Source organism: Pantherophis guttatus, chromosome 7 (assembly GCF_059756535.1).
Source record: "Pantherophis guttatus breed Tessera chromosome 7, ASM5975653v1, whole genome shotgun sequence".
In the NCBI taxonomy this organism is placed as follows: Eukaryota; Metazoa; Chordata; class Lepidosauria; order Squamata; family Colubridae; genus Pantherophis; species Pantherophis guttatus.
This window is the reverse complement of record NC_142069.1, coordinates 83,896,078-83,922,320: the sequence shown is the minus strand read 5'-3', so window position 1 is coordinate 83,922,320 and position 26,243 is coordinate 83,896,078. Positions and strand designations below refer to the sequence as shown.

General features: G+C 45.1%; 1 protein-coding gene across 2 annotated transcripts in view; it reads right to left on the bottom strand.

Moving 5' to 3' along the window:
- The window catches only part of ANO2 (anoctamin 2), a 193,938-nt gene that overhangs the window by 16,841 nt on the left and 150,854 nt on the right, over positions 1-26,243 (bottom strand). For both annotated transcript variants that reach the window (XM_060684111.2, XM_060684113.2), the window contains 6 exons: positions 23,783-23,894; positions 17,661-17,718; positions 15,190-15,290; positions 11,873-12,021; positions 2,466-2,618; positions 698-750 (listed from right to left, as the gene is read on the bottom strand). In XM_060684111.2, coding sequence (XP_060540094.2) covers positions 698-750; positions 2,466-2,618; positions 11,873-12,021; positions 15,190-15,290; positions 17,661-17,718; positions 23,783-23,894 — 626 coding nt within the window. The remainder of the gene's footprint in view (positions 1-697; positions 751-2,465; positions 2,619-11,872; positions 12,022-15,189; positions 15,291-17,660; positions 17,719-23,782; positions 23,895-26,243) is intronic.

The window sequence follows — 26,243 nt, the reverse complement described above, 5'->3', positions numbered from 1 at the left end:
CCTTCCCTTTCAATATTATTGTATTGTATTGTATTGTATTGTATTGTATTGTATTGTATTGTATTGTATTGTATTCTATTGTATTCTATTGTATTCTATTCTATTCTATTCTATTCTATTCTATTCTATTCTATTCCATTCCATTCCATTCCATTCCATTCCATTCCCCTCCCTTCCCTTCCCTTCCAATATTATTCTATTCTATTCTATTCTATTCTATTCTATTCTATTCTATTCTATTCTATTCTATTCTATTCTATTCTATTCTATTCCTATTCCTATTCCTATTCCATTCCGTTTTCCAATCCCCACTCTCCTTACGATGCCTCTGACTATGAAGCAAATATATGTTAGAACTGCATCAGTTTCCATACTGGCAGATCACCAATATGCTGTCCATTGGCCTATCAAAAAAGAAAAGATGGATGACTATATTTATGAATAAAATCCCCCATTGTATATTTCACGGGTTAGAGGGGAGAGGAGAATGGAAGTTGAGATTTCCTATGAATTTGGCTCCATCTTCGCAGGTTAGATTTATGTGGAAAAGCTTTTTAAAAATTATGTGCTGAATTGTCAACAAAGACTTGAATACTGGCACACTTTCATTTTAGAAGAAAAATGAACACAAAGTTACATTTGACTGACTCTGTCCAATTTCTTATGTCACACCAGCAAGCTTGAAGCCACTACTTACATTAATTATGACTGAAAACTTTCCGATGCCACTCAAAATATTGAACCAGATTCCTGCAAGAAAGCATAAAACTTTGTTAAGATCTTTTGGTTGGGTTCCCGTTAAGCAAATTCTGAATACAGGTCAGTGGTGGGATTCAGCCAGTTTGGGCGAATCGGATGTTAATTTTAATCTGGTTTGCCAAACTGGTTGTTCCGAGGACTGGCTGACCCCGCCTGCCCCTCCCCTCCCAGGAGTCTCCATGCGGCCCATTTTGGATGCCAGTGTTGTGGCTCCGACCCCCGAGGCCGACTTATCGGAGGGAGAAGGCTCCGAACATGAAGGAGAGGAGTTGGCCAGGCCTCCCTCTCCAGGACCCTCCTCTCTGGCAATGCCTCAGGTGTCTCCCGTAGGAAAAGAGATTGGCCAGGAGCCAGATATCTCCTCACAGTCAGACAGTGAAGGAGATAAGTCTTGGCTGGATCCACGCCAGCATCGGAGAGACAAGCGCACGCAACAGAAAAGGAGGCATGCCAGAGATTAAGCTGAGTCACTGGACCAAACCCCACAGGGGATATAAGGGGGTGAGGTGGCCATTCAGACTCTGTGACGGACAAAACTAACTACTATCGAGTCACATTGCATCTTTGGAAACAACATTATCTGCCTTGGATTTAATTACGGACCGGACTTGACAATTCTTGAACTGTGTGTACCTTGTTTATGAGTGAAGTTCTTGGCAAGCAGGTACTGGGTTGCTGCCAATCCTCTTATCGAAAGAATTGGTTGTCTGCCAGTTTATTTAACCCCCGGCTGTCTGTTTGTGTGCGTATGTGAGACGGGGACAGAACAGCCAGGTAACTGCAGGGCACGCACCGAGGCTCTGGGAGGGTGAAAAACCGGCCTACCAGAAGTCCAGAAATGGGCCTGTTTCTGGCTTCCGGAAGACCTCCGGTGCCCAGGGGAGGCTGTTTTTGCCCTCCTGGAGGCTCAAGAAAAGCCTCCGGAGCCTGTGTAGGGTGAAAAACGGACCTATCGGAAGTACCACAAGTCTGGAAATGGGCCCATTTCTGGTCTCCCGAGGGCCTCCGGTGCCCGGGGGAAGCCGTTTTTGCCCTCCTGGAGGCTCAAGGAAAGCCTCCAGAGCCTAGGGAGGGCGAAAACGCCCCCCGCCATGGTGCAGGAGGCTGAGTAGGTCATGCCCCTATGGCCACGCCCACCCATCAACTGGGCAGCGAACTGGTTTCTGAAATTTTTCAATCCCACCCCGATACAGGTAGTCCTCAACTTATTAGCCATAACTAAATCTACAATTATGGTCATAAGTGGAGATGGTCATTAAATAGATCCTCATGTGACAGTGCCTAATTTTATGATCTTCTTTGTGGCAGTTGTTAAGCGAACATTGCAGCCATTAAATGAATGCTTTGATCAGTAACTGAACCCATTGTTTGTTACGGCTCGTCTTTTGCTAGAAGTTGGAAGTAAGCCCCCTTTTGCATCAAAAATGTTGTAAATAATATTCACATGATCACCGTCACACTGCAAATGGATGTCAATGAGGACTAGTTTCCTAGTGCCCAAAATGCAGTCACATGACCACATGGAGAGTGGGGTGGCTGCCGGAACATCAAACCTGCATCTTAAGTACCTTTTTTGAGGTCCGATGTAACTTAGAATGGTTGTTAAGTGGTCCATCATAAATTGAGGACTACCTATGTCATATTTCCCTTAACATGGTTTTCTTAATCTTTATTTTTTAAACAAACAAACAAACAAACCCTCATACCTATATCCTTTGCTCTCACAGTATCGGGCCTTCTTAGTTCAGCCACAAACTTTTTGGCATCGAGTCGAACTTCAATGACGTTATTCAACAAGGCAAACACTGGAGCCAGAGGAAAGGAGGCCACAAAGAGAGTCACGAAGCCGAATTGAATGACTAGAAGACATGAAAGAAGGAGGAGAGGGATGTGAGGGGAGGGATAAAAGACCACAGTAGATATAAACATTTCAGGTGGCAGGTATCTCCTTCTAGAAAAGGTGTATTTCCCGACTCGGATCCGCATTCTGGCCTCAGGAAACAGATGAAACAAAGCAGGAGTGTCCAACCTTGGCAACTTTAAGATCAGTGGATTTTGACTCCTAGAATTCCTCAGAACCAAGGTAGGCCCATCCAAGGTCTTCAGTAATCTGGATTATCATACAATACACATTTAGCAGTGTGTTGGATTCAAGTCTCATGTGGGTTTTGGACAAGAGACTGATAAGATGTTGAGCCCAGAGGTCACTCTGGATGCCAATGTCCACTTTGGACAAAGAAGGCCACAAATGTTCCAAGATATTTCCTCTACTTCAGTGGATAATTAAGACCAGTGATGGGATTCAAATAATTTAACAACCGGTTCTCTGCCCTAATGACTTGCTGGGTGGGAGTGGCCAGGGTGGGCGTGACAGGCAGCATTCGGCCTCCTGCACCCCAGTGGTGGGTTCCTCCCGGTTCGGCCGAGCCAGTAGCGGTGACGATATGACGTCACTGAACCGGTTCTCACCCCCCGCCCTCCCACCCCCCCATGTTATTCTTACCTTTTATTTGGTCCCACCCCCAATCTATTGCTGCCTCCTGAGTCCCAGCTGATGACTAGAGGGAAAAAAACTGTTTAAACTCTTGCCGCGGGGCTTCAAAGGGCCGTCCTACAGCTGATCTGTGTTAAAAGCAAACAAATGAGTCGGGTCGTAAGTGCGAGGACCTTCCAGAAATGACTCTGACCAGCTAGCCACGCCTACCTACTCACATGACCTCCAAGCCACACCCACAAAATAAGCCATGCCAACAGAACCGGTAGTAAAAAAATTTAGAACCCATCCCTGCTGCACCCCCCCCCCCGGGAGTGCTGCACCCCCAACCCCTCCGTGCCCCATTTTCAGCCTAGTAGGCCTCCCTGGGAGCAAAAAGGGGGCATGTGGTGACTTCTGGAAGGGGCAAGGAGGGGCAGGGAGGGGAGGGAAGGGGCCAGCCAGCAATTTAATAACTGGTTCAGCCGAAGTGGTGCGAACTGGTTGAATCCCACCACTGGTTAAGACTGCAGAACATACCTTATTCTGAATATAAATATAAATAAGAAAATATCAAGATACCCTCTACTGTATTTGGCAGCCCAGAAACCTTTGAAATTCTAGTACCAGCAACGATTTCCCATGTCATTTTTTTTTTTTTTGGGATGGCAATTAATGTATACAACATGTCTCCACGTGCTGCCCCGAAAGAAAACATTCAAATCCTAGAATGTCATGAAGATTATGGAGGAATGTGGTTCTTCTCTCTTGAAGGACGTTTGTTGGCGTCTGGGGTGCGGGGGGGTGAGCAAGTTTTGATGATTTTTCCTGCTTTGGGGAAAACATTTCCATAGCTTCGAAATTAAGCTGGTTGGATTTAGAAGTACTGAATTTAATTCTGCCTTTGCCTGATGTTTATCAAAAGGACAACCTTACTCTCTCCAAGAGAAAAAAAAAATCATTGCGTTATATTGATTTTTTCCCCAAAATTTTCCTGGTCTATTTCTGTGGTAGGGGTAGTCCTCGACTTATGATCACAACAGAACCCAAAATGTCTGTCGTTAAGTGAGACATTGAGTGAGTTTTGTCCAGGGGTGAAATCCAGCAGGTTCTGACAGGTTCTGGAGAACCGGTAGCGGAAATTTTGAGCAGTTCGGAGAACTGGCAAATACCACCTCTGGATGGCCCCAGAGTGGGGTGGGAATGGAGATTTTGCAGTATCCTTCCCCTGGAGTGGGGTGGGAATGGAGATTTTGCAGTATCCTTCCCCTGGAGTGGGGTGGGAATGGGGATTTTGTAGTATCCTTCCCCTGGAGTGGGGAGGGAATGGAGATTTTGCAGTATCCTTCCCCTGGAGTGGGGTGGGAATGGGGATTTTCAGTATCCTTCCCCTGGAGTGGGGTGGGAATGGGGATTTTGTAGTATCCTTCTCCTGGAGTGGGGTGGGAATGGAGATTTTGCAGTATCCTTCTCCTGGAGTGGGGTGGGAATGGAGATTTTGCAGTATCCTTCCCCTGGAGTGGGGTGGGAATGGGGATTTTGCACTATCCTTCCCCTACCATGCCCACCAAGCCACACCTACAGAACCTGTAGTAAAAAAAATTAGAGTATACCACTGGTTTTGTCCTGTTTTATGACGCTTCTTGCTCCAGTTGTTAAGTGGAATCACTGCGGTTGATAAATTAGCAACTTGATTGTTAAGTGAATCTGGTTTTCCTATTGACTTTGCTTATCAGACGGTCACAAAAGGGTTAGCGTTATGTCTTTGGGATATAGCAACAGTCATAAATATGAATATTTATGAATGTAAGGAATATATAGAATGAAGGCCTTCCTTACTTTTGCCTGTAAAACTGCAGGGAAGTATCTATGCCACAAATGGTCCTCTAATCAACCCCAACGTAAAATGGAATAATGTATAATGTGAACATATTTGTGGCCTTCAGGAGATGCATCTTTTTCATGCAACTCGCAAGGGAACCTCTATTTTTCCGAATCTCCTCTGTTTAGATAACGGATAATCCTTTACACCTAGACATCTTCCGCTGCTTTTGAAATCTGATCACTCTAAATTAGAATAAGCAAAGCTCCAAATCAAAGGGGGAAGGGTAATTTGCTGTTTACCCTATACTAGGGGTCTGCAACCTTAAAACACTCAAAGAGCCATTTGGGCCCGTTTCCCACAGAAAAGAAAACACCGGGAGCCACAAAACCTGGCTGGGCATGGCTATCTCGACGTCACTCACTTCCACCAGTCACATGACTCCCTAGCCACGCCTACCCAGTTGGTCATTAGGGCAGAGAATCAGTTGTTAAAAAACCCTTTTGACATCTCCCTCCCTCCCCCCTCTCTCTGCCCCCCACCTCTCTCTGTATCTCTCTATGTCTCCCTCTCCCCCCCTCTCTTTATCTCTCTGTCTCTTCCCCAACAGCTTCTCCATCCCCCGCCATCGCCCTTACCTTCTCAGGCCAGGTGAGGAGTGACCAGGAAGGGAGGGCGAGAGGCAGGGCCAGCCAGTGGTGGGATCACCTGACAGGGAGCCACAGCAGAGGGCCTGAAGAGCCGCACGCGGCTCCGGAGCCGCAGGTTGCTGACACCTGCCCTACACTATAACATAGGACCGTGATGGCGAACCCATGGCACGCGTGCCACAGGTGGCACGCAGAGCCATGTTGCCTGGCACGCCAGCTCAGCTCCGTCAGCTGATTTTCGGCCCTTTTGGGCCCACCAGTACAAAGCCTGGGGGGGGAGGCCCATTTTTCTTTCTCCCTGGCTTCAGATCCTCTCTATGCATCTGGGGAGGGCGAAAACAGCCTTCCCCACCCCCTCGGAAGCCCAAAACAGCCCGTTTCTCAACTTCCAGCCTCCGAGGGGTTGGGGAAGGCTGTTTTCGCCTTCCCCAGATGCATAGAGAGGATCTGGAGCCAGGTGAGAAAGAAAAACGGGCCTACTGGGCCATTGCGTGCCAGGAGTGGGGGGGGAAGGGGGGTCGCACTTGCATGCGCGTGGCGGGGCACATAGAATTATGGGTGTGGGCACACGCATGCGCAAACCTCCCCCGCCTCCCCCCCTTCCTGGCACACAATGGCAAAAAGGTTAGCCATCACTGACCTAATATAGGACCTAATATAACATAAACAAGATGAAAAAAATTGGGGACATGAGTTTATCTTCTTATGGATATCAGGGAATGCTAAAGAAAGGCATAAGGATCAGGATACATCCATGGGGGTCAACTATAATCACAGGGTTGGAAGGGATCATGAAGATCTTTTAATTCACTCCCTTGCCCCAGGCAGGAGTCCTTATAATACCATACCGGACAAAGAATTGTTCAATCACTTTTTGAAAACCATCAATGATGGAGCACTCACAATTCTGGGAGGCAATCTGTTCCATTGATTAATTACTTTTACTATTAGGAAATTTCTTCTTAGTTCCAGGTTGAATCTCTCTTTAATGTTTCCATCAGGGGTGAAATGCTCCCGGTTCGGACCGGCTCGGGTGAGTAGGTAGTGATGGCGGTGGGCAGTTCGGAGAACCGGTAGGAAAAATCCCTCCACCCCCCACAGCCTTCAGCTTGCTTATCTTCGCACGCCTTGCTTCGCTTGCTGTAATCCCTGCAATCCATTGCATCAGCAAGCAACTGAATCTCCCTGCCTGCAATGAAGCTCATCGGTGAGCAGCTTTATCTGCCTGCCTGCCTGCAAGTTTTTTTCCCCCTTTGGGAGCTTTAAAAAAAATAGTTAATTGGTGTTTTTTTTAGTTGTTCTTTTTTTAGACCTAGCCATTTAAAGTTTAGGAAGTTTTAAATTTAGCTGTTTTTATATAAAAATAAAAATAAAATAAAATAATATTTGTGCAGCTTTCTGAGATTTTGTGTGTTTCTGTAGTGTTTCACTCTAACGACACAAACACACAAAATCTCACAAAGCTGTATGTGGAATTCTGTGTGTGGAAAGTGTGAAAGTTGGTTTTTTTGGACTTTTTGGGGCTGTGTGAGGTTCCTGCTTGTTGCAGGGGCCATTTTGGGTCTAGCACAGCTGCTTTTACATTGTGGGTGAGCCAGTTGTGATGTGTTGTGTTTTGTAGGTTAAAAAAGGGCAAAGAAGTGACCTCGACTTGGCCACGCCCACCTGACCACCAAGCCACGCCCACCCAGTCACCTGACCACCAAGCCACACCCACTAAAACCAGTAGCAAAAATTTTTAGATTTCACCCCTGGTTTCCACCCATTACTTCTTGCCCTGTCCTCTGGTGCTTTGGAGAATAAATTGACCCCCTCTTCTCTTTGATAGCCCATCAAGTACCAGAAGACAGTGATGTCACCCCGATTCCTTCTCTACATTAGGCTAAACATCCCTAATATCCTTAGTGGTTCGTCATATGATTTAGCCTCCAGACCCCTAATCATCTTTGTTGCTCTTCTCTGCACTCTTTCTAGGCCCTCAGTGTCTCGTTTGTATCCTGGTGACCAGAACGGGATGTAGTATTCCAAGTGTGACTTTACTAGTCGCATCCGGGGCTGCAGCACACTACCAGGCCATGAACTATTTGGAACTGGGCCGCTGAAATAGCAGGCGAGCAAGTGAGTGTGCATGGACACCAGGGGTAGGTTCTACTTACCAGAGGTGGGTTGCCCCCGGTTTGGCCTGGTTCTAAAGAACCGGTGGTAAAACTGGAGGGAGATTCCACCCACCGACCCCAACATCATCAGAACGCTTCTGTACATGCCCTGTTGTGAACTGGTAGTAAAGGTAAGTAGAACCCACCCCTGCTACTTACCTTTACTACTAGTTCGCAATGCGGCCGCATGCGCAGAAGCGTTCTGATGACGTCGGGGTCAGTGGGTGGAGCCTCCCTCCAGTTTTACTACCAGTTCTATAGAACCGGTCCGAACCAGGGGCAACCCATCACTGATGCACACGTATCCCCACGTGTGAGGAACGAGCAAGCACGTGTGCATGTGCTCCAGTTGTATGAACAGTGGGCACGCTTGCCTGTGGCTCACACAAATGGACCTGTATGCGGAACCATCCCTTTTCTCCCCCCCCACTGGTCCACAAAGTCAGAAAGATTGCTGAAGTCTGCAGCAGTGGGTTTCCAATATTCTTACCACTGGTTTGTGTGTGCCTTCTGCGCCTGCACCCGGCCTTCCGTGCATTCACTTTGCTTCCTTGCGTGCCTTCTGTGCATGCACCCGGCCTCAAAAATGTGTCTAAATAGGATGGCATAGAGGCAGGGTGGGCGGGCGATCTGTGATCACTGCTACCAGTTCGCCAAAATCAGTACGAACTGGCTGAATACCACCTCTGGAAGTCTGGTATAGACATTTACTATTCACTTCCTATAATCTTGTTGCTAACCATCTGTTGATGCAGCCTAGGATTGTGTTGGCAAGTTGGCTAGTAGGTAGTTTGCCGTCTAGAAGGTTCCTTGTTCCCAAAAAGTGCTTCCCTTGCTATTTTCCTGCCAATACTGAGACTATAAACCCAGTTTTGGAGAGCTAAGCAATTAACACTTTGATTTCAGGCAGCTACCGAGTGGAATTACCGTATTTTTCGGACTATAAGACGCACTGGAGTATAAGACACACCAGTGGTGAAATCCAAATTTTTTTACTACCAGTTCTGTGGGCGTGGCTTGGTGGGCATGGCAGGGGAAGGATACTGCAAAATCTCCATTCCCACCCAACTCCAGGGGAAGGATACTGCAAAATCCCCATTCCCTCCGCACTCCTGGGGGAAGGATATTGCAAAATCTCCATTCCCACCCCACTCTGGGGCCAGCCAGAGATGGTATTTGCTGGTTCTCCGAACTGCTCAAAATTTCCACTACCGGTTCTCCGAACTACTCAAAATTTCCGCTACCGGTTCTCCAGAACCTGTCAGAACCTGCTGGATTTCACCCGTGAGACACACCAAGATTTCGAAGAGGAAAACAAGAAAAAAAAAACTTTTTGGCCTCTGCGCCTCCGGTTTTTGCCCTCCCCAGCCCCCAGGAGCACTCTGCAGGCCTCTCAAACCCTCTGCGTGTCCTGTTTTTGGGAGAAACGGGCCTGTTTTTGGCGGGATGCATGGGGGAGGGGTTTGGGAGGCCAAAAATGGCTGTATTTGGTGTATAAAATGCACCGACATTTCCACCCTCTTTTAGTGAGGGAAAAGTGCGTCTTATACTCTGAAAAGTATGGTAATGCCTTCCAGCATAAACTACCTGTTTGACCTGAAGAGAACTTTTATTCAATTAATGGAGGATTATTAGTAGACATTTGCCCTGAGAACAATATAAAGCCAGATGTTTAGAATATATAGGATTTCCAAAGGAGAACATTTGCAACATCTGCCAAGTCGTTTTGCTGTGGCACAGATCACACAGCAGAATACGGCGCCTCCTTGTCTTCTTCTGGCCAAAAAGCCACTCGCACAAAGGGAAAGAAAAGGTGTGCCATAAAAAGACACATGTTTCTGACAGTTCCACACAAAATGTCAAAACAAGTCTTACATTATATTTATATTAATACCATCCGTTGCTGGAACATAACATGAAAAATCCCTCCGGGATAATTTTCCTCTGAAAAGTATCTCAGGAATATGTTTTTTTTTTTTTTCTTCAAAATATTCAGAATTTGTGTAGCCTGGCAGTCAGATAAATCAGCCATCAACAGACACACAGGGATAAAACAACATCTACATACCATTCAAAAGAGATAAAAAATAAAATAAGCTAAAAAGGAAACAAAAAGAACAAAACGTTTCCTCACTAGCAATCAACGCCAAGATATCTACAGTTTAACACCAAGATCTAATAATTAAGATTAAGTTAATAATAGTAATAACTTAATTAAGTTAATTAAACTATTATTAAGTTAATAATAATAACACCAAGATCTAGACCAATAATTAAGCTGTAAATAAAAACGCAATTAAGGAACTGCCAACTCAGGCAACAAACAGTAAACAAAATAATCAAGGAAACACCAAGTACACTCCCATCAACACTGAGAGGGCAAGCTACTGGTATATAAACTGAGAGCAAACCCTACTCCCGGCTAGCACTGATGATGCTACTTAGTTGGGTAATGAAACGTCTTCAAGAAAACAACCGAGCTCAGAAAGCATCAAGAATCCCATAAATAAGAATTTTAATTCTGTTAAAAAAAAAATAGAATGAAAAGAAACAGGCAGATATTTTTTAATGCAGAAACAAAATAGACCCAAGTTATATTGAACTGCTCTCCTTCACCCAAAGGGCCAATGAAGATCATATGGCTGTTTATTCTCCTTTGTTAGAAACATCTGACATAAGAGCCTGGATAGCTCTGCAGACAAAAGCACTGTAAATTAACACCAGCTGTCTGCAATTAAAGTAAGTTCGAATCTTGCCAGGCTCAAGGTTGACTGAGCATTCCATCCTTTCTAAGGTAGGTAAAATGAGGACCCAGTTTGTGGGGGCAATAAGCTGACTTTGTATAAAATATACAAAAGTATGAAGGTTATTGCTTAACGCATTGTAAGCTGCACTGAGTCTCCAGAGAAGGGCGGCATATAAATCAAATTTTTTAAAAATATATCTAAAACAGGTTTCTCGCTTGCAGCTTTAAGATGTGGTGGACTTCACCTTTAAGATGGGTGGACTTCCACTCCCAGAATTCTGGTTGGGGAATTTTGGGAGCTGAAGTCCACACATCTTAAAAACTGTGAAGGTTCAGAGACACTGATCTGAAAGGAAGAGTCAAATCTGAAGGCCACCTCCTACTACAAGAACCACAGGTGCAAGCCTCCTTCTTCAACGGGACTTTAAAAGTTGATCTAAGGGAGGAGTGGGTTCTACTTACCTCATAACGGGAGCACGCGCATGTGCAGATCGCCAAATATGACATCAGGGTGGGTGGGCGGAGCCTCCTGCCGCTTTTACTACTGTTCTCAAGAACCGGACAGAACCGGGAGCAACCCACCACTGATCTAAGGTCATCTGACAGAATCAAACCAACAGAGCCTTCTATCCAGGGATGGGCTTCAAAAATTATAGCAAGGGGTTCTCTGCCTGGTTGTTGGGTGGGCGTGGCCATGGTGGGCGTGGCCTAGTCGGCCTCCTGCACCATGGCGGGGGGGCCATATTTTTGCCCTCCCCGGGCTCCGGAGGCTTTCCTTGAGCTTCCAGGAGGGCAAAAACAGTCTCCCCATGCTTCGGAGGCCCTCTAGAGGCCAGAAACAGGCCCAAACTTCAGGTAGGCTCATTTTTCGCCCTCCCTGAGCCTCCACGCACACCCTGCACTTACCTGCATCCAAAACAGGCCACGTGGGGACTCCTGGGAGGGGATGAGCGGGGCCAGCCAGGAGTGGGATTTGGGGGTTCTCCGAACTGCACAAAATCTTAGCTAGAGGTTCCCCCTGAAACCCTCTGAACCCCCAGCAGCCCACCCCTGCTTCTACCTCTAGGAGCCTGTAGCCTCCACGCTCCAGAAGGCACGTGTCTCGAACAGAACTTCTAATGTTTCTTGCAAATACAGTAAAAGGATGCACTTCGGCCAACCTGACACCAGAGAGTTACGACAAGAGGAAGTCAGGGCTGTCTTAAATCTCGGACAAGCAGGTTTTGAGGGAAAGATAAGAGGGATTTACGGTTGCGCCAGCCTTACTCATTTCCATGTATTCCGGGGTCAGCCCCGTGAATGGTTCCAAGACGTAATCCAGCTCCCATTGCTGAGGCTGCTTAGATGGATCGGAATGGTTTTCCTTCTTCTCCGGTCTCTCATCTTTTAGTTTACGGAACAGTTTCTTTAATTTCCTGGAAATGTAAAACAGCAGGCCATTAACTCAATTGCAGGGGGGAAATCAGTCTATTTTTAAGGGACTTTGTACATGACAAAGCTTTGGTCTCTGTGTGTGTATATGTGTGTGTCTCTCTCTCTGAGAGCCATCTGGCAGCAGAGATACAGGCTAATTCTTACCGTTTGTGATTTAGAAAGCTCCGCCTTTCTTTGTGTGTGTGTGTATGTGTGCGCGCATGGACGCACGCTTTTAAAATCCACTGACGCGGATGTCCTTTTTGAAAGTCTTCCAATAATACACTTTTACTCTGGTTCCTTTCGCGTGGTTCTTTTTTTTTTTTTAAAGCATCTCGAGAAATTAAATCAGGTGATTCAGAGGGGAGCAATTCATGAAAACGATCAATTATTATTATTATTATTATTTTTATAACGGTCACCCCTTTTCTCTTGAGAGTTCCAGGAGAAAGCTCACAAGGATGTATGTATTTAGGTGTGGGTATATAGGATGTGGTGGCTCAGCGGCTAAGACGCTGAGCTTGTCAGTCGAAAAGGTCAGCAGTTCGGTGGTTCGAATCCCTAGTGCCGCGTGATGGAGTGAGCTCCCGTTACTTGTCCCAGCTTCTGCCAAGATAGCAGTTCGAAAGCACGTTAAAAAAATGCAAGTAGAAAAAATAGGGACCACCTTCGGTGGGAAGGTAACAGCGTTCTGTGCGCCTTTGGTGTTGAGTCATGCCGGCCATATGACCACGGAGACGTCTTCGGACAGTGCTGGCTCTTTGGCTTTGAAACGGAGATGAGCACTGGCCCCTAGAGTCGGGAACGACTAGCACATATGTGCGAGGGGAATCTTTACCTTTTATAGGTAGTCCTCGACTTACAAAACATTCATTTATTGGCCATTCAAAGCTACAATGGGACTGAAACAAGCAATTTATGACCAGTTCTCACAGAACTTACAACTGTTGCAGCTTCCCGACAGTTATGTGATTCAAATTCGGGCACTTGGCAAATGGCATGTATTTAGGATAGCAATACGCGGTTTACAGAATCAGCCTATGGCCGCCAACAATCTGGGTCCTCATTTTATTGACATCGGAAGGATGGAAGACTGAGTCAACCCTGAGCCGGTCAGGATCAAAATGCCGAACTGCTGGCAGCCGGCAGTCAGCAGAAGTAGCCTGCAGTACTGCAGTCTCACCACTGTGCCACTCTGCAAACCATGGTATATTCTCTGTGAGAGAATAGTGGGATTGTCATTTGCAACCTTCCTAGGAGCTTCTAACAAGCCAAGTCAAACCAGATTTGCTTAACAACCATATGATTCACTTGTTAAGTCGAGGACTATCTGTATCATTGAGGGCAGCCAATGGTTCAGGCCTCCGAACCCACAAAAGGACAATAGCAATAGTGCTTAAACTTATACTGGTAGTCTTCGACTTACGACCACAGAATTTCTGTTGTTAAGTGAGACATTTGTTGTGAGTTTTGCCTTCTTTTGTTACCTTTCTTGCCACAGTTGTTATCACTGCAGTTGATAAATTACCGTGTTTCCCCGAAAATAAGACCCTGACTTATATTGTTTTGAAACCCGAAATAAGCTCTTGGACTTATTTTCGGGGAGGTCTTATTATTTTGGGGCGCGTGGAGCAAGACGGAGCTCCTCTTGTAATCTTATCTGATTTCCAGCTCTGTCTCCCTAACCCTAACCAGAGGAAATGGCGGGGACCGTCTGCACATGTGTTTAAATATTTTTGGGGAGGATTTATTTTCGGGGAGGGCTTATTTTGGGGGGGGGTATTTTAGTGCATGCACTCAAAAGCCCGATTGGGCTTCTTGTCAGGGGATGTCTTATCTTCGGGGAAACAGGGTAGTAACCTGGTTGTTAAGTGAATCTGTCTTCCCCATTGACTTTGCTTGTGAGAAGGTCGCAAAAGTGGATTACGTGACCTTGGGACACAGCAATGGTCATAAGTGTGAGCCAGTTGCCAAGCATCTGAATTTTGATCATGTGATCATGGGGATGCTACAAAGGTCGTAACTGAAAAACAGTCATAAGTCACTTTTTTCGGTGCTGTTGTAACTTCGGTCACTAAGTGAACCGTTGTAAATCGAGGACTACCTGTATGCCAGTTTACAGTCCTCTCTAAGTGGGTTACAGTCAGCATTCTAACCTCTGAGCCATGAGGAAGGATAATAAGAAAGGGAATAAGGGAGGGAGGGAGGGAGGAAGGAAGGAAGGTGGAAGGAAGGAAGGAAAGAAGGAAAGAAGGAAGGAAGGAAAGAAGGAAGGAAGGAAGGAAGGAAGGAAGGAAGGAAGGAAGGAAGGAAGGAAGGAAGGAAGGAAGGAAGGAAGGAAGGAATAGCAATAGCAATAGCAATAGCAATAGCAATAGCAATAGCAATAGCAATAGCAATAGCACTTAGACTTATATATCACTTCACAGTGCTTTATAGCCCGCTCTAAGTGGTTTACAGAGTCAGCCTCTTGCCCCTCAAACAATCTGGGTCCTCATTTTACCGACTTCGGAAGGATGGAAGGCTGAGTCAACCTTGAGCCGGTCAGGATCGAACTCCTGGCAGTGGGCAGAGTCAGCCTGAAATACAGCATTCTAACCTCTGAGTCACAAGGAAGGATAATAAGAAAGGGAATAAAGGAGGGAGGGAGGGAGGGAGGGAGGGAGGAAGGAAGGAAGGAAGGAAGGAAGGAAGGAAGGAAGGAAGGAAGGTGGAAGGAAGGAAGGAAAGAAGGAAGGAAGGAAGGAAGGAAGGAAGGAAGGAAGGAAGGAAGGAAGGAAAGAAGGAAGGAAGGAAGGTGGAAGGAAGGAAGGAAGGAAGGAAGGAAGGAAGGAAGGAAGGAAGGAAGGAAGGAATAGCAATAGCAATAGCAATAGCAATAGCACTTAGATTTATATTTCACTTCACAGTGCTTTACAACCCTCTCTAAGCGGTTTACAGAGTCAGCCTCTTGCCCCTCAAACAATCTGGGTCCTCATTTTATTGACCTCGGAAGGATGGAAGGATGAGTCAACCTTGAACCTGGTCAGGATCGAACTGCTGGCAGTGGCCAGAGTCTGGCTGCAATACTGCATCCTAACCACTGCGCCACCAGGCCCACCCACACCGCACGCTAATGTTTCCAGTCTTGTGGCACAGAAAAAAAGAGAGAGGGCAGTCGAAATACTTACGGGACGCCTATTTCAAAGATATTGTTCTGAATCAGCTGTTTCCCCAACATGATAATGCTGAGCTGGATACAAAGTTCCATCAAACATCCTCCAGGGGCACACTGCAACGGACAAGAAATACACAGGGAGACATGAAAATCAGGCACATCAATCTCCTGGCGGTTTATATGCAACACCTGACCGCAAGCATCACAATTTTCAACTAACCCAAAGGTGCTTTTTCAAGAGGCAACTGGACTTTCTGGTTTTTTTTTCTTTGAAGACGTTTCGCTTCTCATCGAAGAAGCTTCTTCCGCTCTGACTGGATGGTGGGGAATGGAAGGATTTATACTCCTTGCAGACAGCTGCATTCTTTTTAGAGGATCATTGAGGCCGCTTGGAGGTGTATCTGTGTTCTCAGGATCACCTGAGTGGTGCAAATGTGGCACAGAGCCTGATAGTACAGTGGACTAAAGCACTGTTATTAACATCTGCTGCTTGCAATTACTGCAAGTTCAAATCTCGCCAGGCTCAAGGTTGACTCAGCCTTCCATCCTTTCTAAGGGAGGTGAAATGAGGACCTAGATTGTGGGGGCAATAAGCTGACTTTGTATAAATATACAAAAGTATGAAGGCTATTGCTTAGCGCATTGTAAGCCGCCCTGACTCTCCGGAGAAGGGCGGCATATAAATTAAAGCAAAAAAAATAAATAAATAAAGGATGTGGAGCCTTCTTGGAACTGCTGAAAGAACTGTGTTGTAGACTGGAGATAGAGGATGTTGTATCCTTCCCCCTCTGTTGAAAGAGGGCTGTTCAATTTTGACATAGATGGCAACTTGGACCCCTCTCTCAAACCAGATGTCCTCTCTGTCCAAAAGGTGGACTTTGCTGTCTTCAAAATTTGTCTTTTAAATGGAGACGGACTGCTGAATCTTGTCCCGATGGGTTTCTTCTCCTATGTTGGGCCATGCGTTTATGAAGTGGTTGTTTTGTTTCCCCAAATGAACAGATCTGCACCTGGCTCACTGCATTGTACTGCATATATCACATTGCTCAGTTTGTGTCTGGGTGTTTTATCCTCAGGGTGGACAGCAAAAGCTGAAGAAGCTTCTTGGATGAGAAGCAAAACGTCTTCAAAGAAAAACAAGGAAGTCCAGTTGCCTCTTGAACAAAGCACCTTAGGGTTTGACATAGATGATCTTTTTAACCCCTCTTTCAAACCAGACATCCTCTCTGTCCAAAAATGTGGACTTTGCTGTCCATAGATTTTCAATTGGGTGAAGGTCTGGGCTCTTCCCAGGCCATTCCAGCAGTGGAATAGGATTATCTTGAAACTCCTCCGAAAAAAGTGGTGTTATTAGCCATCAAACCTCAAAAGTTACACTTTTCCCAAAAGGTTTCCACAATTTTGGCCACTACTGTACTTGTGGAGATATAATTCAAGCCATCCATTATGTCGATTATTAATATTTCTATAGCATTTTGCTTGCTGAAGTAGACCTAGAGAAGTCAAAAATGATGCTTAGAAAAGAACACCATTTTTTTTTTTGGTTTTGAGTCTATTGTCAATCAATTTCAGGGAGTATTTTAATTTAATTTAATTTTAATTCTGATGATGTTTCTGACATTATGCTGGAAACAAAGCGCTGACCACGAGGTTTGGAAATTATAACCTCAGGGATCACAGCAGTGCCATGAAAGTTCGGATAGATTTTAACAAAAAAATGTTCAGTGTAGAACAGGGATCTGCAACCTTAAACACTCAAAGAGCCATTTGGACCCGTTTCCCACAGAAAAGAAAACACCGGGAGCCACAAAACCTTCCGTTGCCTGACTATTTCTTGAGCGGCCACAAAACTAGCATATGTAGTTGAATTAAACGTTCTGTTTTCTTCTGTAACTTTTCTTTTCTTGGATTTATCCATGGTTGGCTTACCGGGGGTTGAAAAGCTCAATAAATCACATGCCAGCAGGTGTCGCATATTGGCAGTTGTGATTCATATTTTGAGTGACAAGGAGCCGCAGCAGAGGGGTGAAAGAGCCACATGCGGCTCCAGAGCCCCAGATTGCTGACTCCTGGTGTAGAAGATTAGTTCTTGACTTATGACCCCAATTGAGCCCAACATTTATGTTGCTAAAAAGTTAATCGGTGAGTTTTTGCCTCATTTTACAATTTTTCCTGCTGCAGTTGTTAAGTGAACCACTGCACATGTTAAGTGACTAACATGGTTGTTAAGTGAATCTGGCTTCCCCATTGTCCTTGCTTGTCAGAAGGTCGCAAAAGGGAATCACGTGACCTTGGGACACTGCAACCATCATAAATATGAATCAGTTGCCAAGCGTCTGAATTCTGATCACGTGACGATAGGGATACTGCAAAGGTCTCCCATGTGAAAAATGGTTTTAAGTCACTTTTTTTCAGTGCCGTTGAAGCTTGAGTGGCCACTAAATGAATGGCTGTAAGTTGAGAACTACGTGGCTGGGACATTACCTCTTCCATTCGGTAACCAGCAAACATGTAGACGTATTGGCCAGGACGTCCAACAAACCTGAGGAGAGAGAGATATACGGGATGAAATCAGTAACAGAAAAATACACCATGATTATATACTTCTATAAAAGAAAAGTGTTTTTATTTAAAAACAAAACATAAATATATAACGAACCGAGGTGACGCAGTGGTTAGAGTGTAGTATTGCAGCTACTTCAGCTGACTGCTAGTTCAGCAGATCAGCAGATCAAATCTCACCGGCTCAAGGTTGACTCAGCCTTCCATCCTTCTGAGGTGGGTAAAATGAGGACCCAGATTGTTGGGGGCCATATGCTAATGCTAATGCAATATGCTAATATGCAATATGCTATATGCTAACTTTGTAAACCGCTGAGAGAGGGCTGTAAAGCACTAAGAAGCGGTATAGAAGTCTAAATAAATAAATAAATAATAATTTTTTAAAAAGAACATTTTATTTATTTTATTTATTTATTTGTTTCCATTTTTATACCGCCCTTCTCCAATAGGACTCAGGGCGGTGAACAGCCAGAGTAAAAAATGAACATACAAAATTTAAAAGCAATTTAAAATAATTAAATATTTTGGCCATAAATTAAAATAACCCAATTTAAAATCAATTTAAAATTTAACTCAAGCCAGCCCAGCTAGTTGAAATAAATAGGTTTTCAGGGCCCGACGAAAAATCCGGTGGTCTGTTATTGTATGTATCTCTGGGGGGAGGTTGTTCCAGAGGGTGAGCGCCGCCACAGAGAAGGCTCTCCCCCTGGGGGTCGCCAGCCGACATTGTCTGGCGGATGGCACCCTGAGGAGGCCCGCTCTGTGTGAGCATACTGGCCGGTGGGAGGCTATTGGTGGCAGAAGGCGGTCTCGTAAATACCCGGCCCTAAGACATGGAGCGCTTTAAAGGTGGTCACCAACACCTTGAAGCGCACCTGGAAGACCACCGGGAGCCAGTGCAGCTCGCGCAGGAGAGGTGTCACATGGGAGCGCCTCGTCGCACCCATAATCTCCCGTGCGGCCGCGTTCTGGACCAGCTGGAGCCTCCGGGTGCACCCCAGGGGGAGCCCCATGTAGGGGGCATATAACATTAACATATAAATCCTTCCATTCCCTCACCATCCAATCAAAGCTGGAGAAGCTTCTCGGATGAGAAGCGAAACGTCTTCAAGGAAAAAAACCAGAAAGTCCAGTTGCCTCTTGGAAAAAGAAGCACCTTTGGGACAACTATGACCAGGAGGACTCAGAATCTCCACAGACATTTAAAACAAAAAACAAAAATTGGCCAAGTCTTTCTGTTTATCCCAGCAAGCTATTTCAATTGGGGAAGACAGCTTGTCAATCCTCAGTTTTTGCAAGCAAGCAAACATCATAGGGAAACAGAGCCATCTGCAGGTGGAAACCCCTGGGGAAAAGTTTCGGGATGATGATGTAAGATTCGAACCTTTTCACAGGTACAGTAGTGGCCAAAATTGTGGGAACCTTTTGGGAAAAGTGTATTTGTGAGGTTGGATGGCTAATAACATCACTTTTTTGGGGGGGAGTTTCAAGATAATCCTATTCCACTGCTGGAATGGCCTGAGAATAGCCCAGATCTTAATCCAATTGAAAATCTAGGGAGCCGACTAAAGAAACTTGTTAGTCAGAAGCAACCCAGCAATAAAACCCAGTTAATCGAAGCCATCATTCAATCTTGGTTTCACATTTTAACAGCTGCAGAAGTAAAAGACTTGGTTCCCTCCATGGGAAGACATTGTAAGGCTGTAATTCATGCCGAGGTTACCCAACTAAGTATTCACTGACATGGTGATAATTTTTGTCTATCTCGTTTTTTCTACGTGTTTCACTTTTCTTCTTTATACTGTAACTGCTATTCTAATAGCAAATCCTTCATAAAAGTTATTGCATTACATCAGTGGTGAAATGTAAAATTTGTTACTACCGGTTCTGTGGGCGTGGCTTGGTAGTGGGGGTAATGTCACTGGGTAGGCGTGGCCAATTACTTTTTTTTTTTTTACTTTTAAAAGCATTTTTTCTACAACCTCTTCAAAAGCCTCTGACGATCCCAGCTGAGCCGCACGATCATCAGAGGCTTTTTTTTTTTTTTTTACTTTTAAAAGCATTTTTTTCGGCCGAAGAGGTTGTAGAAAAAATGCTTTTTTTTAAAAAAAAAGAAGCCTCTGATGATTGCGCGGCTCAGCTGGGCATGGCGGGGTGGGGGGGGCAGGGATTTTTATTACCGGTTCTCCGAACCAACCGCCTCCATCGCTACCGGATCAGGTGATCCGGTCTGAACCGGGAGCATTTCACCCCTGCATTACATTCTTGATTACATTATCTTTCATTGATATATAATTTCATGGTACTACTCCAAAACAAAGTGGTGTTATTAGCTAGTTTTAGAAAATAACACTTTCCCCAAAAGGTTTCCACAATTTTGGCCACTACTATACATCCATCACTTCCCAGGGGAACCTGCAGCATCCCGTCCTGTTTTTCGGACTGTGATTCTGCCGAAAATCCTGTTGCTCCTTTACTGGGCGAATTGAGGAGGAAGTGGGACACAATTTTAACCTAGTCTTCCGAGGAAGGAAAACCTCAAACGGTTCAGAAACCTGATTAAAAGCATAGCATTTCCGGCAAGGAGAGGAAACTCCTCATCCTCCAAAACAGATGTCCACCCTGGAAATCTTAGGCCCAGGTGTCGCTCCGCAAGCCAGACTTTCAATGGGGCTGCCCATTAATAAATAAATAAAATAAATGAGAATTTGCGGGTGGCCACGTGCCCGCTTTGTGACATTTTCAGACCTCCCAAGACATCTGGCATGGAAAACAAAAGCGGCCTGCTTGTGCTCGGCACGATAACCTCATGCGCGTTTCATGTCCTTAGGAAAGCGATGCCAGGAATTCAGTGGATGGAAAGAGAATGGTTTCTCTGATCTCCCGGCGGGCTAGGAGGCTTCCAAGATGACCCCCTCATGCCCTCCCCCAGTAAACAGCACATGCCTGGGGCTGAACTGCAGTTCCTCCAAGCGTGTGATTCCTTTCCTTTTCTCTCCCCCATCTCAGCCCTCCCGGACACTTTGGGAAAGAAAGATCAGGATACGCAAACATCTGTTTGACTGACACTGTTAAACTTTGCAATTTGGGTATTCCCCCCCCCCCCGTGGTTCAGTTGGGTTCGATTCGCAGACCGTCTCTGCAAGGTTTTTCTCCGCAAGGTTTCTCCAAAATGGTTTGCCATTGCCTCCTTCCTTGGGCTGAGAGAAGGAGACTGGCCCAAGGTCACTCAGACAGCTTTGTCCTTGTTGTGGCTCCGTTGCCTGAGCCTGAGCTATCGACAGATGCAGACTCTGAGAGTGAGGGGGAGGAGTTGGCAAGGCCTCCCTCTCCAGGACCCTCCTCTCTGGCAATGCCTCCGGAGGACACCGAAGGCCAAACGATAGGCTCAGAGCCAAGCACATCCCCGCAGCCACAGGTGGACAGCGACGAGGAAAATAAGTGCTGGCTGGACCCTCGCCAGAGGCGCAGGGAGAAGCGTGCGCAGCAGAGGGGAAGGCGTGCCCGAGATTAGCTGACTCACTGGACCACACCCCACAGGCTATAAAAGGGAGTGTGGTGGCCATTCGGACTCTGTGATGGACAAAGCTAATCTCTGGGGAGGCACTTTGCACCTTCGGACACAACACCTATTTGCTGTGGATTTAATTACAAACTGGACTATTCAAACTGTGTGTACTTTTGTCTGTGTTATCAGAGTAAAAGTTCTTGGCAGGCAGCCACGGAGTTGCTGCCAAGTTCCTTATCACTGACGTTGAGTGTTTGAAGAGTTTATTTAACCCTCGGCTGGCCGGTTGGGTGTGTGCGTGGTACGGGGACCGAACAGTCCTAAGGTGGAACTAGAAGTTACAGTTTCTAGCCCTGAGGCCTTGGGATTCAGCCAGTTCGGGCAAACCAGTATTTGTGACCTGCAGGTGGGTCAGCCTTGCTCACCCACCCCGGCGCTATGCCGTCCTATTTAGCTGTGTTTTTTTCATCCATGCGCATGCATGCATCGCGCAAGAGAGCAAAGTGCATGTGCAGTAGGCCGCATGCATGCGCAAAGCGAGGATGCGTGCACGCTCACATTTTCGGTTCTGGGGCAAACTGGTTGTTAAATTATGTGAAGGCCAACTCTGGCCTTAACCCAATGGCTGTCAAGCTTTTGGGCACCAGGGACCAGTTCCTTAGAGAGAGAGAGTTTTCCATGGACCAGAAGGGGTGGGGTTTCGTGTGTTGCCTGCATCACACAGATGGGAGTTTGCTTGTTTGTGTGGCCCGCATGGACCAAAAGTTGGAGCAGGGGTGAAATCCAGCAGGTTATGACAGGTTCTGAAGAACCAGTAGCGGAAACTTTGAGCAGTTCGGACAACCAGCAAATGCCACCTCTGGCTGGCCCCAGAGTGGGGAGGGAATGGGGATTTTGCAATATCCTTCCCCCAGGAGTGGGGAGGGAAAGGAGATTTTGCAGTATCCTTCCCCCAGGAGTGGGGAGGGAAAGAAGATTTTGCAATATCCTTCCCCCAGGAGCGGGGAGAGAATGGGGATTTTGCAGTATCTTTCTCCTGGAGTGGGGAGGGAATGGGGATTTTGCAATATCCTTCCCCCAGGAGTGGGGAGGGAAAGGAGATTTTGCAGTATCCTTCCCCCAGGAGTGGGGAGGGAAAGAAGATTTTGCAATATCCTTCCCCCAGGAGCGGGGAGAGAATGGGGATTTTGCAGTATCTTTCTCCTGGAGTGGGGAGGGAATGGGGATTTTGCAATATCCTTCCCCCAGGAGTGGGGAGGGAAAAGAGATTTTGCAGTATCCTTCCCCCAGGAGTGGGGAGGGAAAGGAGATTTTGCAGTATCCTTCCCCCAGGAGTGGGGAGGGAAAGGAGATTTTGCAATATCCTTCCCCCAGGAGTGGGGAGGGAATGGGGATTTTGTAATATCCTTCCCCCAGGAGTGGGGAGGGAAAGGAGATTTTGCAGTATCCTTCACCCAGGAGTGGAGAGGGAAAGGAGATTTTGCAATATCCTTCCCCCAGGAGTGGGGAGAGAATGGGGATTTTGCATTATCTTTCTCCTGGAGTGGGGAGGGAATGGGGATTTTGCAATATCCTTCCCCCAGGAGTGGGGAGGGAAAGGAGATTTTGCAGTATCCTTCCCCCAGGAGTGGGGAGGGAAAGGAGATTTTGCAATATCCTTCCCCCAGGAGTGGGGAGAGAATGGGGATTTTGCAGTATCCTTCTCCTGTCAGGCCCACCAAGGCACTCCCACCAAGCCACACAACGCCCAACTCCCTACAGTCATGTGATTAAAAAATCAGGTGCCTGTGTTTATGACAGCTGCCTATAAGATCATAACTTTCCCACCTGGCTTCTGACAAGCAATAATGTCAATGTGGGAAGCCAGATTCGCTTAACGACCACACGAATCACTTAACGACTGCAGTGGATTTGCTTAATAATAGTGGGGAAAAACGGTCTTAAAATTGAGCAAAGCTCACTTAACAACTGTCTTTCCTTAGCAATGGAAAGTTTGGGCTCATTTGTGGTCATAAATCAAGGACTACTGGTACTATAAATGCAGTTAAAACCCTGTGGGTATTGCGTAGTAAAACTATTACAACAATAACAAGTCAAACTCTCACAACAATAACAAGCCAAACTATCACAACAAATAACAACAGAGGTGGGTTTCAGCAGGTTCTGACCAGTTCTGGAGAACCGGTAGCGCAAATTTTGAGTAGTTCGGAGAACCGGTAGTAAAAATTCTGACTGGCCCCGCCCCCCATCTATTCTCTGCCTCCCGAGTCCCAGCTGATCGGGAGGAAATGGGGATTTTGCAGTAACCTTCCCCTGGATTGAAGAGGGAATGGAGATTTTACAGTATCTTTCCCCTGCCACGCCCACCAAGCCACGCCCACCAAGCAATGCCACACCCACCAAGCCACACCCACAGAACAGGTAGTAAAAATTTTGAAACCCACCACTGAATAACAAGCCAAACTATCACAACAATAACAAGCCAAACTGGAGCCGTGTATTAAAACCGAAGGGTAATAAATCTGATCCAACTTACCTTCCCTTAAAAAAAGCCACGTAAAAAATGGGCGCATAAGAATTTACAAATTTCAGCAGGAAAGCCTTCAGAATTAACCTCTCCTCAAACGTTTTTTCTGTTTTGGGTACCTCTGCCATGTAGAAAACACGAAGGAAAGAAAATTTGTTAAGCGTTACTTCATGCCAATGATACAAATAAAGCAATTATAGTTTTGCAGTTTCCAGGAAAATATACAGTGTGGATTTCGAAAAGTCATACTCTGACTCAGTCAAGCCGTATGCTACCATTCAAAGAGTCCTAATTTCATTTTATTCTGAAAAAAAAGATTTTTCAGGGAATGAAAGCATCTCGATGCCAGCCTCAAACAAGACATGGCATGTGCTTTAAAAGCCATATGAGATTAATTGCTGGCTTCGAACTTAGTTTGCGCAAACTAAACATTTATTTTTTTATTTTTTGTCTTTTTATTTTATTTTATTTTATTATTTTAATTCATTTTAATTTATTTTTATTTAATTTGTTTTGTTTTTATTTGTTTTGTATTATATTATTTCCCACCTTTATTACTGTATAAGTGAAGGTGGCAAACATACCGAATAGTCCCACAGCGGCTAGAGGGAGCGACTTCTACGACCCGTGAAATTGCTTTGTTGGGGAATGTGACTGGTGACACACTCTGGGGGGAGGGGGAAATAGGGTCAGAGGCAAGGCGCGAAGTGGGTGAAGCCAGAGCTGCCTTCACCTAGATTGTGCCAACATGGCGCTCCTAATAAACAACTGGATTTTTCTTGCTAAATGGCTTGAGACTCTTAATTTTATTAGGGCATTGGTCAGAACCCTGACAGCAGGGAGTTGGACCAGAAGACCTCCAAAGTCCCTTCCAATTCTATGGTTCTATGATTCCATGATTCTATGATTCCATGATTCCATGATTCTATGGTTCTATGATTCTATAGTTCTATGGTTCTATGATTCTATGATACCATGGTTCTATGGTTCTATGATTCTATGATATCATGGTTCTATAGTTCCATGATTCCATGATTCTATGGTTCCATGATTCCATGATTCTATGATTCTATGATTCTATGGTTCTATGATTCCATGATTCCATGTTTCCATGATTCTATGGTTCCATGATTCCATGATTCTATGGTTCCATGGTTCTATGATTCTATAATTCCATGATTCTATGATTCTATTGTTCTATGGTTCTATGATTCTATATTCTATGGTTCTATGATTCTATAGTTCTATGGTTCTATGATATCATGGTTCTATGATTCTATGATTCCATGATTCTATGGTTCCATGGTTCTATGATTTTATAGTTCTATGGTTCTATGATATCATGGTTCTATGGTTCTATGATATCATGGTTCTATGGTTCTATGATTCTATGATATCATGGTTCTATGATTCTATGATTCCATGATTCTTTGGTTCCATGATTCCATGATTCTATGGTTCTATGATTCTATAATTCCATGGTTCTATGATTCTATAATTCCATGATTCTATGTTTCTATTGTTCTATATTCTATGATATCATGGTTCTATGATTCTATGATTCCATGATTCTATTGTTCTATGGTTCTATGATTCCATGATTCTGTTGTTCTATGGTTCTATGATTCTATAGTTCTATGGTTCTATGATTCTATTGTTCTATGGTTCTATGATTCTATGATATCATGGTTCCATGATTCCATGATATCATGGTTCCATGATTCCATGATTCTATGGTTCCATGATTCCATGGTTCTACGATTCTATAATTCCATGGTTCTATGATTCTATAATTCCATGATTCTATGGTTTTATTGTTGTATATTCTATGATATCATGGTTCTATGATTCTATGATTCTATTGTTCTATGGTTCTATGATTCTATGATTCTATGATTCCATGATTCTGTTGTTCTATGGTTCTATGATTCTATAGTTCTATGGTTCTATGATTCTATAGTTCTATAGTTCTATAGTTCTAAAGTTCTATGATTCTATGATATCATGGTTCTATGATTCCATGGTTTCATGGTTCCATGGATCCATGATTCCATGATTCCATGGTTCTGTGGTTCTATGGTTCTATGGTTGTATGATTCTATGATTCCATGATTCTATGGTTCTATGATTCCATGATTCCATGTTTCCATGATTCTATGATTCCATGATTTCATGGTTCTATGGTTCTATGACTCAGGTTTCTAGAGTGAGAATTTCTTTAGTGGAAGAATGAGAAGAAACAATGATGAAAGGAAAGGAATGAGAATATATGGCAGGAGGGATGCCTGGTGCATTGGGGAAGACTGATAAGGACACCTTGGGGTGAAGCAGCTTAGATCAGCCTTCCTTCTCCTTTTCATAGGTTGGGCCAGAGGAGATTGGGAGAAGCTGAAGTGGTTCCTTCTCTTCTGTTCTGTCCAAGCTAATCGCCAAGATCTAGTCCTATACGGGGATCTACATGTTGCAGTGG